General features: G+C 34.4%; 7 protein-coding genes and 4 pseudogenes across 11 annotated transcripts, besides 1 other annotated feature; 2 read left to right on the top strand and 9 right to left on the bottom strand.

Annotated features, from left to right (window-relative positions):
• Positions 1–33: 33 nt before the first annotated feature.
• Positions 34–14,797: part of a mobile genetic element that runs on past the window's edge.
• On the bottom strand, positions 520–1,305 carry TVAGG3_0248450 (uncharacterized protein; the record flags this gene model as incomplete). The annotated part of the gene is made up of 1 exon (XM_051227954.1): positions 520–1,305. One exon carries the CDS (start codon positions 1,303–1,305, stop codon positions 520–522), a length of 786 nt encoding a protein of 261 aa, XP_051112940.1.
• Positions 1,527–2,093, bottom strand: TVAGG3_0248440 (uncharacterized protein; the record flags this gene model as incomplete). The annotated part of the gene is made up of 1 exon (XM_051227953.1): positions 1,527–2,093. One exon carries the CDS (start codon positions 2,091–2,093, stop codon positions 1,527–1,529), a length of 567 nt encoding a protein of 188 aa, XP_051112939.1.
• Positions 2,120–2,554, bottom strand: TVAGG3_0248430 (uncharacterized protein; the record flags this gene model as incomplete). Its single annotated transcript, XM_051227952.1, has 1 exon — positions 2,120–2,554. One exon carries the CDS (start codon positions 2,552–2,554, stop codon positions 2,120–2,122), a length of 435 nt encoding a protein of 144 aa, XP_051112938.1.
• TVAGG3_0248420 lies at positions 2,893–3,746 on the top strand (annotated as a pseudogene). Its single transcript has one exon. A coding segment is annotated over exon 1 (854 nt).
• On the bottom strand, positions 3,919–4,493 carry TVAGG3_0248410 (annotated as a pseudogene). Its single transcript has one exon. A coding segment is annotated over exon 1 (575 nt).
• TVAGG3_0248400 lies at positions 4,603–5,782 on the bottom strand (annotated as a pseudogene). Its single transcript has one exon. A coding segment is annotated over exon 1 (1,180 nt).
• TVAGG3_0248390 (organellar and viral DNA polymerase type B) lies at positions 6,859–7,734 on the bottom strand (the record flags this gene model as incomplete). The annotated part of the gene is made up of 1 exon (XM_051227951.1): positions 6,859–7,734. A coding segment is annotated over one exon (876 nt), but the record flags the coding sequence as incomplete, so codon positions are not given.
• On the top strand, positions 7,821–8,294 carry TVAGG3_0248380 (uncharacterized protein; the record flags this gene model as incomplete). The annotated part of the gene is made up of 1 exon (XM_051227950.1): positions 7,821–8,294. One exon carries the CDS (start codon positions 7,821–7,823, stop codon positions 8,292–8,294), a length of 474 nt encoding a protein of 157 aa, XP_051112936.1.
• On the bottom strand, positions 10,436–11,278 carry TVAGG3_0248370 (organellar and viral DNA polymerase type B; the record flags this gene model as incomplete). The annotated part of the gene is made up of 1 exon (XM_051227949.1): positions 10,436–11,278. A coding segment is annotated over one exon (843 nt), but the record flags the coding sequence as incomplete, so codon positions are not given.
• TVAGG3_0248360 (integrase core domain containing protein family) lies at positions 11,718–12,570 on the bottom strand (the record flags this gene model as incomplete). The annotated part of the gene is made up of 1 exon (XM_051227948.1): positions 11,718–12,570. A coding segment is annotated over one exon (853 nt), but the record flags the coding sequence as incomplete, so codon positions are not given.
• Positions 12,590–14,785, bottom strand: TVAGG3_0248350 (annotated as a pseudogene). The gene has a single exon. A coding segment is annotated over exon 1 (2,196 nt).

Genomic DNA, 14,797 nt, shown 5'->3' with positions numbered 1-14,797 from the left:
TAATATTAAATAAAAAATAACGTTATTTTTTCAGTAAGGAAACGCAGGAGTTTTACGATTTATTTGAGGAGTAGGTTCTGGTTTAAATGTTGGAGTCGGTTTAGGAGTTGACTTTTGAACAGGAGTTTGTACTTCCATAGGTTCAGGAGTCATTGAAGGTTTTGCTTGTGAAGGCGTTGGTTTTGGCGAAGGTGTTGGAGTTTGTTTAACTTCAGCTACTTCAGTATTATTTACAACATTTGCTTTATTTCTTTTCAACATCATAACTGCTCCTGCTGTAGCTAGCAAACCTAGTGGGAGACCATATCTTATATAAGGACTTGACCAAATGCTATTTTTGACAGGAGCTGGTGGAACACCTAACCTTGGTGAGACTGCTCTTTGCCATTGTGCAGCTCGTAAGAAATATTCAATAGGTGCTCCATAATCGTTTGGTAAAGTTTGTTTCATAGATGGTGAAGGTTCACGAGAGCTTGATGAAGAACTCATTTATAAGCTTTAAAAATAAACGTTCATCCTTTATTCCTCACTGTCGTCCGTAGCTAAGTTATAGTCATCTAATCTTATTATGGGGATTCCATTAGCACGCACCTGAATGGCAAAGCAACAATCCCTCATAAATCCAATAAGTGGCTTTGGTACATTTTCAGTTGCTAGTTCAATAGGTCCTTTAACAGACAATTTGTATGTTATTGGAGCAGTAGATGTTTGACCTTGCTGGAAGCAAAAGTCCACTTCTGTTGGAAAACCACATAAGAAATGTGTGTTGTCATAGCTATCCCATTTATGTTCCACACTACCATCATCCACCAATGACCTCATAACATCTTCATTAAATCCTATCATATCATTGTTTGTATTGCAAGCGTTCGCAACCATTTCATAAAATACAGGTCCATATGATTTTTCAGGTTCTGCAGGCATATTTCCATAAGCTCCCATGGAAAGCTGAAGATATTTAAACTTAGGGTTCTCAAAATTAACATAATAGTTGTCTTTCTTTCTAAATAGTGCCCAAATACTTTTAACATTAATAGGCGTATAAGCTGCTGTAAATGTTGCACTTGAACTATCTGTATTCTTTGAGAATGAACCGTCCATAGGAATCCAATCCATAACTTTAACAGGAAAACATAAAGCCTCGTTTGTATAATGTTCTACAAGTTCTGTATAAATGTTAGGGTCTAAAGAGAATGACTTTGGATGAATGAAACATTCATTAAAATCCATCTTTGTTCGAAATAGTTGCTGGGTTACAGTTGTAATAGTAACTGTTCCACTAGCTTCTACTGCCTTCGTTATCATAGTGAATGGTTCATTCCATGGAACAAATTTATTTGTCGGTGGATTTGAATCTGAAGCAAATGCAACTTTAAGAGTTGGATTGAAAGCAATGATATCATTTACAGATATAGATGTGCATTGTAAGGCGTCGCTACTGAACTTTACTTTAAGCTGAATGTTTCCTGCAAAAGCTGGAATAAATCGAATAGCTTCTAATGGAAGGAATCTTCTAACAGGAATTCTTAAACGAAGCTTAAAATCAAATGATTTCCTGCTGTAATTGGACCACTAACAATTTGTCCTGTTCTGCATGTTCCCGAATGACTCCATACATCTTCATGTCGAGTCTTTGAGAAAACATCTACTTTCTTTATTTGTTCGGTAGTTTGTGAGTTTGAAGTTATATATGCTTCTTCTCTTGCGTTGTCTTGAGAATATACGATACGACCATTTGCAAGGATTTGATATCCAGCAACTGCATAGAAAGCGTCATCGAAACCAATCCAAAATCCTGGTGGGTTTGTTTTATTGGAACCTGAACCAATTTCTTTATCTACAATAAATTGACCTTCCATTTTATACGTAATGAATGTATTGTAAAGGTCCAACATATTTTCACCAGGAGGTGAGAGATTGAATGTTACCCATGTGTTATCTTTAGCAGTTCCAGGTTGTGATGGAATCTTTGCGTCAGAATATTTTCTATTAGTGTCACCAATTTGAACTGCATTGTCTATGATATCGAAATATGAGCGAATCTGATGAATATGCTCTGCTGGAGTAAATTCGTTTAACTGTTCGTTCTGCATGTATTTACTTCGATAAAAATATCTATTTACTTCATTATTCTCACTCTTCTTCTTGGCATTCGTGGTGGAAGTTGTTTCTTGACATTTTCAATGAACTGTACATTCTCTTTTGTCTCAACTTCTTTCACTGGTGGGTCAGGGTTCTTTGACTCGGTTTGTTTTTCAATGAAATTCACGAACTTTGCAATAAGCTCTTGGTTCGTTATTGAAAGAACATCTGGCTTCTTTTCTTCTGGTTCTATTGACTTTTCAGTTTGAATAGAAGGTTTTATATGGGCTTCGTGGACTTCACCCTTGCCATACACCTTAATGTTGTCGCTCTCTGTATTCGCTAATGGAACCTTTCTTTTTCTTACGTATATTTTACCATCTTTACTCTGACTTACGTAATAGAAAGGATGTTGTATTCCTCTTGCGTCATTTAATATAATAGACTCTCGCTCTGATTTTGACAAGCTCATTTTACATCGGTTAAAGTTTTAATTTTGTTTTTTATCTGCAGTCAAATGACTCAGACAAGCCCTACGGACAAGACCCAAGGGGTCATAGATGTTGAAGCATTGAAGAAAGAAATTCGCGAGCAAATTTTATCCGAACTGAAGGAACAAAAACAAGAACAAAAGCCAGAGAGACCAAAGAGAAAACTTAGTGAAAAACAACTTGCTGCATTAGCTGCTGGAAGACAAAAGAACCCACGTTTGCTGGCGAAGAAAGCTAGAGAAGAAGCAAAAACAAAGAAGCAAAAGCTAAAGAAGCTGAAGCAAAGAAAGAGTAAATGGTTTATTTTTATCCGAATTAAATGTATAGACAAATACCTTTAACTGTTGCGTTCAGTAGTGAAAACCCTGACGTCAAAATAAAGGGGAACAGAGTAACGTTTAAGTTTCCAACAGACTGGATTGTGAACATAAATGAAGAGAAGTACATTGGCATAACATCTATGTATATAACACGTGCTTTCAGAAAGGTTGACTTTATACTTCAAGTCGAGATAGAAAATGACGAACAGTCTTTAAGCGCCCAAAACATTCACATATACAAATACTTTAAAGACGATACAACATTGTTGCAATGTATGATTTCATTTAATGAGATGTTCGAGAAAAAGTTCAACATTGAAGTACAAACTTTACAGCCTTTACGTGAGTTTCTTGCACAACTGAAAGAAGAAGGTAGTCAGCCACAACTTATAGACTTTCATTATGAATTTAATGAAAATGAAGATGGAACTCATGACTGTCAGTTTGTTATATATTCACCATTCAATGAAGTAGCTAAAAGAAAGAAAATCCATTACGTATAAGATTTCAAATCTCTGAACCAAGTGATGATTTCAAGAATGTTTTCAATTATGATGCAATGCTTCCGAGGAAAAATGAATTTTCAAAGATTGTAACACCTGGCATTTGGGATAGAAAGCAAGCTATATTATATTCAAACTTAAGTAAGGGAGTTGAAAATGAGTTCATTGGTCATACAAGAACTTCACCACTTCCTAACCCTAAATACTATAAATTAACTGGCTTCAATCGTGAGTTTTGGATAGACATGTTCTCCACTCATGACCATAACTGCCCAGTGTTCTTACCTCCAGACCATAAGGACTGTCTCTACATTGAAGCACAACTCTTAAACTCTACCATCGCAGTATTGTAAAATCTACGCTAGCTTTATTTTTATCACGAATGACCTCATTGCTGACAAAAATAAATGACCTCATTCATGATCTCATTGCTGACCTCATTGCTGACCTCATTCATGACCTCATTCATGATCTCATTGCTGACCTCATTCATGACCTCACTGCTGACAAAAATAAATGACCTCAGAACTTCAACTTACGAATAAAGCTTGTTTTAGTCGTTATTGAGAAGTTAAACTTTTCAGCAAAGCAAGGACTAGAAGACTTACATAAGTCAAATCCAATCTCTTGACCGTCATAAAGTGCTTTGTAAAGTTTCATTAAACTGAACTCAGAGTCTTTGTCAAATTTTCCTTGCGGAACCATTAAACCTTTATCTTCATCATAGAAACACTGAACAGAGTCAGGAAACATTTCATTAGCGGTTAAAGCAATAACATCTTGCTTCACGCCTTTCATTCTGCAGTGAAATGCAACTTCATTTAAATCGTTAGTGAGTAAGTCTATGTAGTCTTCTTTCCACAAAATATTGACTTGTATGCTAAACTTTGTTTTCCAGGTGTTATTTCTGCGAAGTCACTATGAAACTGACCAAGGTTTTTACCAATGAGAACTCTTCCATAACGTTTCTCAAACTCTTCAGCTAAACGAGGGATATCTTCATTGTAGAGATGCATACTGTCGGTATCGCTATAAAAGATGTCCATTCCTAAGTCTTCAGCAGTACAGAATACTTCACACATTATTCTCTTCGACATAGATAGAATATTAACACCAAGTGGACAGAAGTTAAAGTGTCTGCAAATGCTTTTCGTTAGCTTGAAAATAGTTTTATCTGAACCATCCAAACCTTCGAACTTCACTATATGGTTGTAGTTTCTGATGGCATATCTTATAGCATCTTTGTCATTTACTATGGTTATTTTTGACTCAATAGGAGATAGAATAGTTTTGCCATAAATACTGTTCAGAATGAGCTTTATATTTTCTTGCAAAGGATTTCCTTCTTTCTTATACTTTAACCTTAACTCAAACAACTTCTTTACTTCATCTCTTATTCTAATATCTCTGTTTCCATCGTAATAGTATCCTTGCAACACTTCACATTTGACACCTTGATATTTTATGAGGTCTTGTAATGTTATATGGTCAACATACATTAAACAGCAAGTGTTTGAACTTCTGGGAACGTTAAGTTCTGGATTTAGTTCAGGGTCACAAACTATTAAAGGAAAGTGTCTATGTATTCCAATCTCTGTTATCTTAATGAGAACAAAGAAGCCAGACATAAACTTTTCACCAATGGGTTCCTTTTGGTCGTCATCGAATAAATGTCTCAAATATTGTGCTTAACATCTCATCCTTCATACTTTGGAATTCCTTCTAAAGTATAAAGTCTTGCTATAGCTGATGGATATAATGAAACAGCGTCGAAGTCAGCAATGAGTTTCTTTTCGCTCTTTTGTTTCATGTTATCTGACAGCATACATCTTCCACCTTGAATGCATCTCGAAATAAATTCTCTTGGTTTATTTGAGAGGTCATATAAATTTCCATTCGGGAAGTACACTCTGTTCTCAAATAATTTGTTAGCAATTGAACAAATACTAACGTAGTCATAAACGTTTAAATCAAATTCTTTCAATAAGTCATTGCGGAACTTAACAAAACCTTCTCTTAAAATTCTTACATCTTGTTTGCAATAGAATGTGCTATATTTTTCTAAGTCGAAGTGGTTTTCATCTATTCTGCAACCTTTGATGGAATCTATGTTTTTCATAAATGTATCTGCATCCTGGATAAACTTACACGCTTCAGAAATGACACCAGTTCTGTTGTCATTTGCTAACAAAGTACTGCTGTAGTAGTTGTATGGAAATACTTCTTTCGGTCCTGTTTGTAAGTTAAACATAGCAGGAAATAGTTTAAGCTTCTTATTTATAACACTGTAAGAGTCTTTTATAATAATTGCCCTTCCTTTATATAAGCCAGTTATTTGCATTGTTCGTGAACCTTTAATGATGGGAGTTCCTTTCACTTCTGTCATGTGTCTTAAGATGAAGTTTATATCATAGCTGAGGTTATGGAAATATATTAAACTCTTGTCAGGAAGTCGTCCAAAAATTCTGTTGCACAGTTCTGACCCCAAATGCTTTCACTCACTGAACCATCTTCACTGTCGTAACAGATGTTAAAAGCTTTATGAAAGCCATCCGTACTACACTCAAAGTCAGCAAAGAAAACGTGCTCAGGAATGAACTTACATTTAGCTTTATTTACTTCTTTTGACTCGGCTTTCTTCTTCAGTTGTACACAATACTTTGGAGCATATGTCAAATCTTTAAATGGTGCAAGGTTCTGTTTATATAAGTCAGTCGTATATGTGAAAAGTTCTCCATAAGAAATAGGTTCGAAATATTTGCACTCCCACAATGTTTTCATAACATCCCATAGCGGTGTAGTTCTATCCATGCGAACTACATATTTATCTTCTCTCTTTGTATAAATCTTCATCTGTTTCTCAATGTTCATTCCACCACACTCCTTCAAGATTTCTATATAGTTGCGAATGAAATATGTTGTCATTGGAAGTCTTTCATTTAGCATGTAGTGGTCTTCAACAAGAAGTAAGTCAATAGTTCGAACAGTTTTACATTCTTTTGGTATGTATCTCTTTATTTCATTATGTCTTGAGTCATTGAAGTAACCAATGGTAACATTAAATGCTATACCTGTTGCGTCAGAAATTTCTTGTACTTTACTTTGAGGAAAGTCTCTAACACGAATGACTTCTCTCATGTGGTCAATAGTTTCTTCATTTACTCCAGCCTGAATGCAAGCATAAACGAAACAATTGTCCTCTGTCATAAGTGTTGCAGTTCTTTTGTTCAGTTCATTGAAGATTTGGTAGCGTTCAAGATTTATAGGTAATGTGCAAAGATACTTCCAGAACTGACCGCTTCTCTTCTTATAAAACTTCTTTTCACCAAGGATTTCATTCCAGAAGTCATCTATATCTTGTTTATCTCCTGTTTGTTTAAGTCTGTTCAATAATCTTTTCTGTCTTTCTGTCAGTGTGCTTTCATCTCTATATGGTCGCTTCTGTGGCTTTCCTTTCTTAACATCTGACATCGTTAAGCCTTCATATTCTGTTAAATCATACATCTTTATTTCAGTAAGATTCTTTATGTTTGTCAAGAAGAAGTCATAGTGCATTTCAACAATACCTGCAGCATTTGCTTCTATCTCTGATATAAAGTTCTCCTTCAAGAGCTGATGTAGTAATGTTCCAATATTATTGAGGTTTAACGTAGAACATTCATACTTTCCACCAAGTTTATAACATACCATCCATCTTTGTTGGGAGTTTATTTTAATCTTCTCTAAGAGTCTCATGAAAACCTTACCGAAATGTTTGTGTAAGTAGTCTCTGTTTGGTTCATCTAAAGCTTCGATGTTAAAGTCAATGAGTCTATTGCCTGACTTCACATTTCTCTTCCTATTCTCTTCATCTTTCTTTAACCATCTCTCACCTTCTTTTGGTTTGTCGTCAATGGAACGAATGACATCGTTAGCTTTGCGAACTTGTTCTATAGCACTTTTAAACATCTCTCTTCTCTGTTGTTTCAGTGTGTCGTCTCTCTTTCGTGTTTCACCAACGTTTGAGTTCGTAAGTTCAAACATCTCTTGACGAACATCATGCGAAAGAGCTTTACGAGTATGACCAACGTTCGCATTTGTTATGTCAAACATTTCTCTTCTTACTTCATGAGGTACTGAACGTCTATGATATAAGTCAATAGCAACGTCATTTAAAGGAAATGCTCTTGCATTTATGAACTCATGAATTCTATCATAAGTTATTTCACCATTGTAGTCATTGAGGATGTCAGCGAGTGCTTTTTTGTTTGTCGCGTAATGTTTTGCAACATCTATGTTAGCTTCTGTAAGAAGTTGTTTTATTTCCGAGTGTTCTAACTTAGATAACTTCCGATACATCTTTAGTAGGAAATAAAAAAATTTTTTAGAAAAAAATTAGCTTAGATTTTTTAAGGCTAGTTTTAAAATATTTAATTTTTATTATAATGAAACACATGCAAGATTGCAAGTTCTTTTCATACAATGCTCTCGCTAATGCCATCAAGAATGAGTTCAATGGTGCTGCAAACGTCAATGTTATCTTTAACAAGAAGTTTGTGAAAGAATCTAAGTTTGGTCAGTATGTCAGACCATTAGCTATTGTCATTGACCGCAAACGTTATACTTCACAAGAGTTAGCAGTAGTTTTGAAACAAAAGAGTTTCTTCGTGAATGTCAAAGATACTCATTATACTGTCATAAAGAACTCTAACATTGACTTCTTCAGTATTGCTATGAATCTTTCCGAACAGAAAGAATATAAGAAGGGTGAAACAAATGTGAAATATTATCCTTCATCTCTGAAGACAATAACGAACAAAGATGTTATACAGAAATTCTTACCAAAGGTTGAAGAAGCTTCTATTGACATTGACGAAGAAAGTGAAATGGTTGAAGAAATAGACCCTGAAGCTATTTAAGCAAAAATATATTTTTGGTTAGTCTTCATATCGACATTTTACAACACTTAAATGGTAAAAACAAAATAAACTTGACGAAGTGAAGATTTGCACTTCGTCGATTATGATCGACATGGAGCGTTTTGTTTTTATCATGGTTTTCTCCACTATGGTTCTAATGTGGCACCCGACGAGATTTTTTTTCATTCTTCCTCTTTGAAGTTGTCGAAATATTCTGTTATCTTTTCTTTCAGTAATGTTAAGTCTTCTTTGAATGTAAGTATTGTGCAACCTTTGATGTCATAGTGTGTTTGAGGAAGAGTATTTGAAATTTCCTTTATTTCTCATTCGGTGTCATTGAAATCGGTAAGTTTTCACGATAGAACCAGTTTCTGTCAGATTTATATATTTTAGCTAAGTCGTAAAAGCTTTGTTGTTTCTTCTGACTAAATGCAACATAACCATATCTTTATCTTCTTCTTTCTCCAACTCTTCAGTATATATCATATACTTATAACTCTTTTCCTTTCCTTTTGGTACTGAACGTGGTATTCTTTTCTGTATGCTTTTGTCTTTGGATTCAATGACTTCATCTTTTGCATGAAGTTTCTTTTCCATATCTTCACGTTCTGCTTTATATAGTTCATCTAACATCATGAAAATATAACAAGCATAACGAGGTGAAGCCCACATTGCTACAGCATTTACTAAAAGTCTATGAACATAATAACCTTTCAAACAAGGAGCCAAATTCTTGCGATTTTCGAATGGAATCTCTTCCCTCGGTTTTCCGAGGGAAGCAATCATATGAGGAAATTCTTTTAAAAGTTCTTTTGTCTGTTGGTTTTCAAACCAATGATATGCTTGCTTTGTAGAACGAAGAGCATTCATTATACTTTGCATCTGGTACATATCGTCTTTGACCGAACGAATGAGGCGAAGTTGTTTGTTATATTGTATGTATTCATATTCTTCATTAATGGCTTCATGAACGATAGCAGTTGTTGTGTTCTCTGTGTTGACATATCTGTCTTTATATTCCGGATAAAAAAATATTTTATAAAAAAACTAACTTTATTTTCTGACTTTCACAAAAGACCAAAAATAAACGCTTTACATGTATTTTTCAGCAACTTCGTCAAATAATTTTATAGCTTTATCTATCTCATCTACTTCAAACGTTTCTTTACCTTTCGTGGGAGCACCATACATTTTCTCAAACTTTTCAAGTAGTTCTGTTTCTGCAGCTCTCATATCATTAACGAACACAACCTTGACTCTATTGACTGTACTGTCATATCTTTGAGTTATATTATATGTTCTTCCTATCTTATATCTCTTTGTGTTGAAGTCTTTCGGTTTCTGAACGATGTAAAGTAAGCCTTCACTGCAACGTTCCGTATCGAATGAACCATAAGTTATGAAGTTATATCCAACAACTGGGTCTAACCATAACAAAACTATTGGTATAAGACTTTTGTCAATGAGATATGCTGTAGTTCCATAGAATCTTACCGATATCATAAGCTCAGGATTTCTTGTCAAAATTTTCTGAGTTGAAGCATTTCTAACCCAATGGTTTGTTTTCTTTTCAGATGGAGATATAATGTCTGACAAAGAAAATTTGTTGTATTTCTTTGAGTATCTTACGTTTAAATCACCTATTCTAACCACTTTGGTGTCATTGTCTATCTTTCTAACTGTTTCAAACTCAATGTTTGTCATTTCTGTCTTTACATACAAAATAAAAAAATAAATAAAAATAAAACTAACTTTTTTTCTAACTAATGAAATTCATATTTTTGTTGCTGAATTCAATAAAAATATATTTTAGTGAAGAGGTGAGATTTCACCTGTTTTCTCACCTAATTTTTCACCCCAGTTATTTTATAAGCGTTTTACATGGTAAACGTTATTTTTTAAATTTTGTGAAAACTCAACGGTTTGACACATGCCCTAAAAATTATTTTACTCAGAATTTTGTTGCTGAATTCAATAAAAATATATTTTAGGTGAAGAGGTGAGATTTCACCAGTTTTCTCACCTAATTTTTCACCTCAGTTATTTTTATAAGCGTTTTACATGAATTGTACGATGTATATTTGAAATTCTAAACAATTTCGTAGCTTCTATTTCTTCTGTCAGTATGTCAAAAGTTTAACAATGCCGAAAGTTTCTTTATACTTCTTCTTGACGTCAGATAGAAGGAAATCGTCAGCTGTTGGATAGTTTTTGTTCAGAAATGCTAACATGTCCATTTTATCTTCTGCTGGTTTCTCTACTTCTTTCTTTAAGTCAGCATAGTCGTTTCTCATACGTTCTATCTCTTTGACGGAGTAGTTATATTTCCTCATTGCTGCTTTACATTTTGAACATTGCGGATTCATTTTTGCGTTATACATTGAAATTTGACCTGCTAGAACAACTAAGGCGTCAATGGTTTTCTTTAACTCAAAAGTTGTTGGTTTTATTTGTCCATTCCATATTTTACATCTTTTATCTTTATCTCTTATCTGCCATACACATTCAGCAACTAATGAAACAAAGTTGTCGTATGTCTTAAACTCCCCAGATTTATATATGTCAGAGATGTTCTTATATACCATGTCGCAATCTTTGTCCATAACTTTATGGTTGCAATGAAAACCAAGGAATTCATAGTTTACTTTACGTATGAACTTCTTTATTTCTACTGAATCAGTTGGTTTCACTTCTATTTCATCGAATTCAGGAATAGTTAGTTTTTGCTGCTGAATTTCAGGCAATTTGGGTAAATGGTCAATAATGTCCTGCATGTCATAAAGATACTGTTCATTTGTTTCATCTTTCGCACTACAGTCTAAATTACTTGTTAAAAGTTCTTGCTTAATTCTTTGTATTTCTGTCTCAAAAGTATATGAAGAAGGAATGAAGCTTTTCATCTCTACTAACATAGATGTTGGATTCATGACTAGCGAGTTTGGTGAAGTTGTTTGAATTGTTGTTGTGCTGATTGTTGAAATCATATCTTTTATACAAAATAAAAAAATAAATAAAAATAAAACTAACTTTATTTTTTCTATCTTAAGGAAATTCATGAAAATTCACGAGAAAGCAAAAGCAATCTGAGCCGCTAAGCGGTGAGGGTGAAAAAACAGGTGAGAAAACAGGTGAAATCTCACCTCTTCACCTAAAATATATTTTTGTCTGATTTACATCCAACGAAAAAGTTTAGAAGAATTTTCTTATTCTTTCTGGCATGTTTTTATCTTTCCAGTACTCCCGCTCTAATGGACCCAGATGAGTTGGTTTAGATTCTCTTCAAGTTCTTAGATGGTATAACATCTTCAACGCCTCCTTCATATCTTACTTTATAAGTGTCATCGTTTATGTTATAGCCAAGTATTTCAATAACCACTCCTCGCTTTGCTTCGTCAATGGTTTCAGCAAGTTTGCCATTACTACTTTCGACTAATTTATGACGAGGATAAAACGCAATAGAGTCGTTGGCAGCTTTTATAAGATATCCATTACCTTGCGGAGAGTCTACTATATAATAATTTCGACTTAACCTTAAACGTTTCTTTGTCAACGGTTTGTCGTCAAGAACTACACGAACTTTTGTACCAGGAATGAGGGTAAATTGTGTTGAATTTCTGATATTTTGTGTTTGGCTTCGTTTCTTTTGTATATACTTTTCTTCTTGTTGTTGTGTCATTGAATTTGGTGTATGTCCTGTTGTAGAATGTGTTGAGGAATTATATACTTCGAGAAAGTGTTTCATTGTTTCTTCGGTAAAGTCTCGCTCTTGGTTTAAATCTCTGAGCGTTCTTATGAAGCGGTTAATGATGCCGAGTATGTTATGGTTATGGTCTTCAGTAGTGTAGTGAGTTATGTTATGCTTAATGAGAAAATCTGTGATTTCATTGCTGAGGTATGCACTGTCTTGGTCTGATGTTAAAGTACTTGGGCTATGTTCTGCTACAAACTTTTGTAAAACTCTTAACACTTCACGAGTTCCTTTATTTTTCATTATATACGCAAAAGCTTTGCGAGTGTTAACATTAATGAAGATGAGGAATGGTTTATGTCCTCCTTTTCTGCTTTGAATGAGAGTGTCAAATTGGTATGCGTCAGGAGTGTTGGAGTAAATTGGTAAAAAGTAGTCGTAAGGGTTTATTTTTGTTTGATGTACAACATTTTTGTCAAAGAACTTTTTCACTTCAGCTCTGTTAGTAAATCCCCAACTTTTTGCTGCTTCATTGAACTTCTTAAATGACCTCCATGGATGTTGTTCGAATACTTCTTTCAAGCTCATTTATGTAAAGTTAAAGATTTTATTGAACGCGGTACCATGCGAATACAGTCACAAATGGTGGCATATAATCTGCACCCGAGCCTGTTGGATTTGTTGTGAAAGTGTGTGAATGATTACCTGTGGTTCCACAGAAAATACCTGTGCTTGAATCTACTGGGTCAGTTGTGATATCATATCTATTCATTCCCCATCTATCCGAACCCGCTGCAAGATTTATATAACCTCTTTTTGTTATTGAATGTGAATGATTACCTGTTGTGTTTGTAGTTCCTGTATGAGTGTGCGGTGGAAGGTTTGCTTCTTTAATTTTCTTCGAACCTCCTGTTTGCTTTGAATATCTAGCACAGTATAAGAATTTATCTACAATCTGCTTCCACGTACCAAAACCCAGAACTGTTTCTGGATTTGTTGAGTTCATTGACGTATAAATAGAGCCTATAGGATATAATGTTTGAAGTATTTCTGTCTTTAATGTTTGAAGCTCTGTTTTGTCTGCTTTCTTATCTAACATTGTTGGTAGTTCATATGCTTCAAAGTTTCTGGCATGATCTTCGATATTCCTGCAACTGTTATCTAAATTGTTAAGAGTATCTTTTCACTTGTACTTGGATTTCTAATGGTGCACTTGAACCAAGGGTATAGTTCAATATTATGTCGTCTGCTCTAACAGTAGTGAAGGATTTATGTGTATGGTTCTTGTCAGCTTTATTATCATATAAATCTTGAGCAGTGAATTTAACATTATTTTCATCGTCCATGACATAAACATTTTTACAGCTAATTTCTTTCTTCGTTGTTATGTTTTCATTCGATGTTAAACCTTGTGGAAAGTTAGGAGGTTTATAATATAAAGCAGCCGCGTGCGGCGGGGCTCCGCCCTCCCCACCAGTTCCGCCAACCGTTCCTTCAATACTTTCTATAGCAACAGTTGAGAAGGAGTTATGTGTATGGTTTTTGTTTGCTTTATTATCTAACATTGCTGGTAGTTCATGTGTTTCAAAGTTTCTGACATGACCTTCAATGTTCCTGCAACTGTTATCTAAACTGTTAAGCGTGTCTTTTACACTAGTGCTTGGATTCTCTAAAGGTGCACTTGAACCAAGGGTATAGTTCAATATTATGTCGTCTGCTCTAACAGTAGTGAAGGATTCATGTGTATGGTTCTTGTCGCTTTACTGTTAATGTAGCTTGAAGTTCATTTATATCGGAGATATTGTGTTTATGAGATTTCAAAACTTTGTTCATTGCTTCGAGTTCACCTTTGTCAGCTTTACTTTTAATAGCATCTTCAAACGTTATTTTTGACTTAACTCTCAAAGTAAATCTTGGTTCAACTAATACACCGTTAACAGAGAAAGTAGAGGCATAAATTTCATCGTTATAACCAAATGCTTCTGGTGCTTTACCTGTGTCATACTGTACAGTACAGCTTATGTCATAACCTTTAGCACGAATGTATTTATATCTTCTTTCATTGGGGTCTTCCGTCTTCACTTCATCACTTCGTGTTAAATATCCATGGTAGTCCGTTATAATCTGTTCGTCTGAAGTTATATAATGAACGTGGTTCTTGACTTTATCACTCAGAGCTAAAAGCTCATTTTTGTCTGCTTTTTCGGCTAATTTCTCATTAACATCATTCACTTCTAATTCAACTCTTCCGCCAGAACTCTTATTATCATTAATCTTTTTCATTAATTCGGTAATTACGTCATAAAGACTATATTCTGTTTTCGGTTCTGTAAATAATGAGTCAAAATTTCTTTTCATCATTACATCGCTGACATTAATGATATCACCAATTCCTTTTTCATTTATTCTCTTCATTAATTCTGCAATAATGACGAATATATAATCTGTTAATTTATTCTCTTCATCGAGGGTTATAGAATGTTTTGAAATTGAATCATTAACTCCTCTAAATAAATCAATAACTTCAGGATACACGTTTTTAATGTCTCGAATAACCGACCAGTATCCTGTTGTTCATGTTCTTCGTTCCCGTCGTTACGTGGTTTTATTATCTCTAACACATCATCAACGCAGCCATAACCGGAGGGTTTGTTGCTACCTGTTCGAAAATCTGACCGTTATGTATGGTATATCTAAATAATTTCTTTGTGTTTGTTAAAACATTTGAAACAAGTCTTTTAAAAACCATCTACAAATTTCCTGTTTCACCTAATGTTCTTGCAGCATTTACAAGCTCACCCATTCCCGCTTTTGA

Source organism: Trichomonas vaginalis, chromosome IV (genome assembly GCF_026262505.1).
Source record: "Trichomonas vaginalis G3 chromosome IV, whole genome shotgun sequence".
NCBI lineage: Eukaryota > Parabasalia > Trichomonadida > Trichomonadidae > Trichomonas > Trichomonas vaginalis.
The sequence above is the reverse complement of the archived record's forward strand: the minus strand, read 5'-3'. Positions and strand labels throughout refer to the sequence as shown.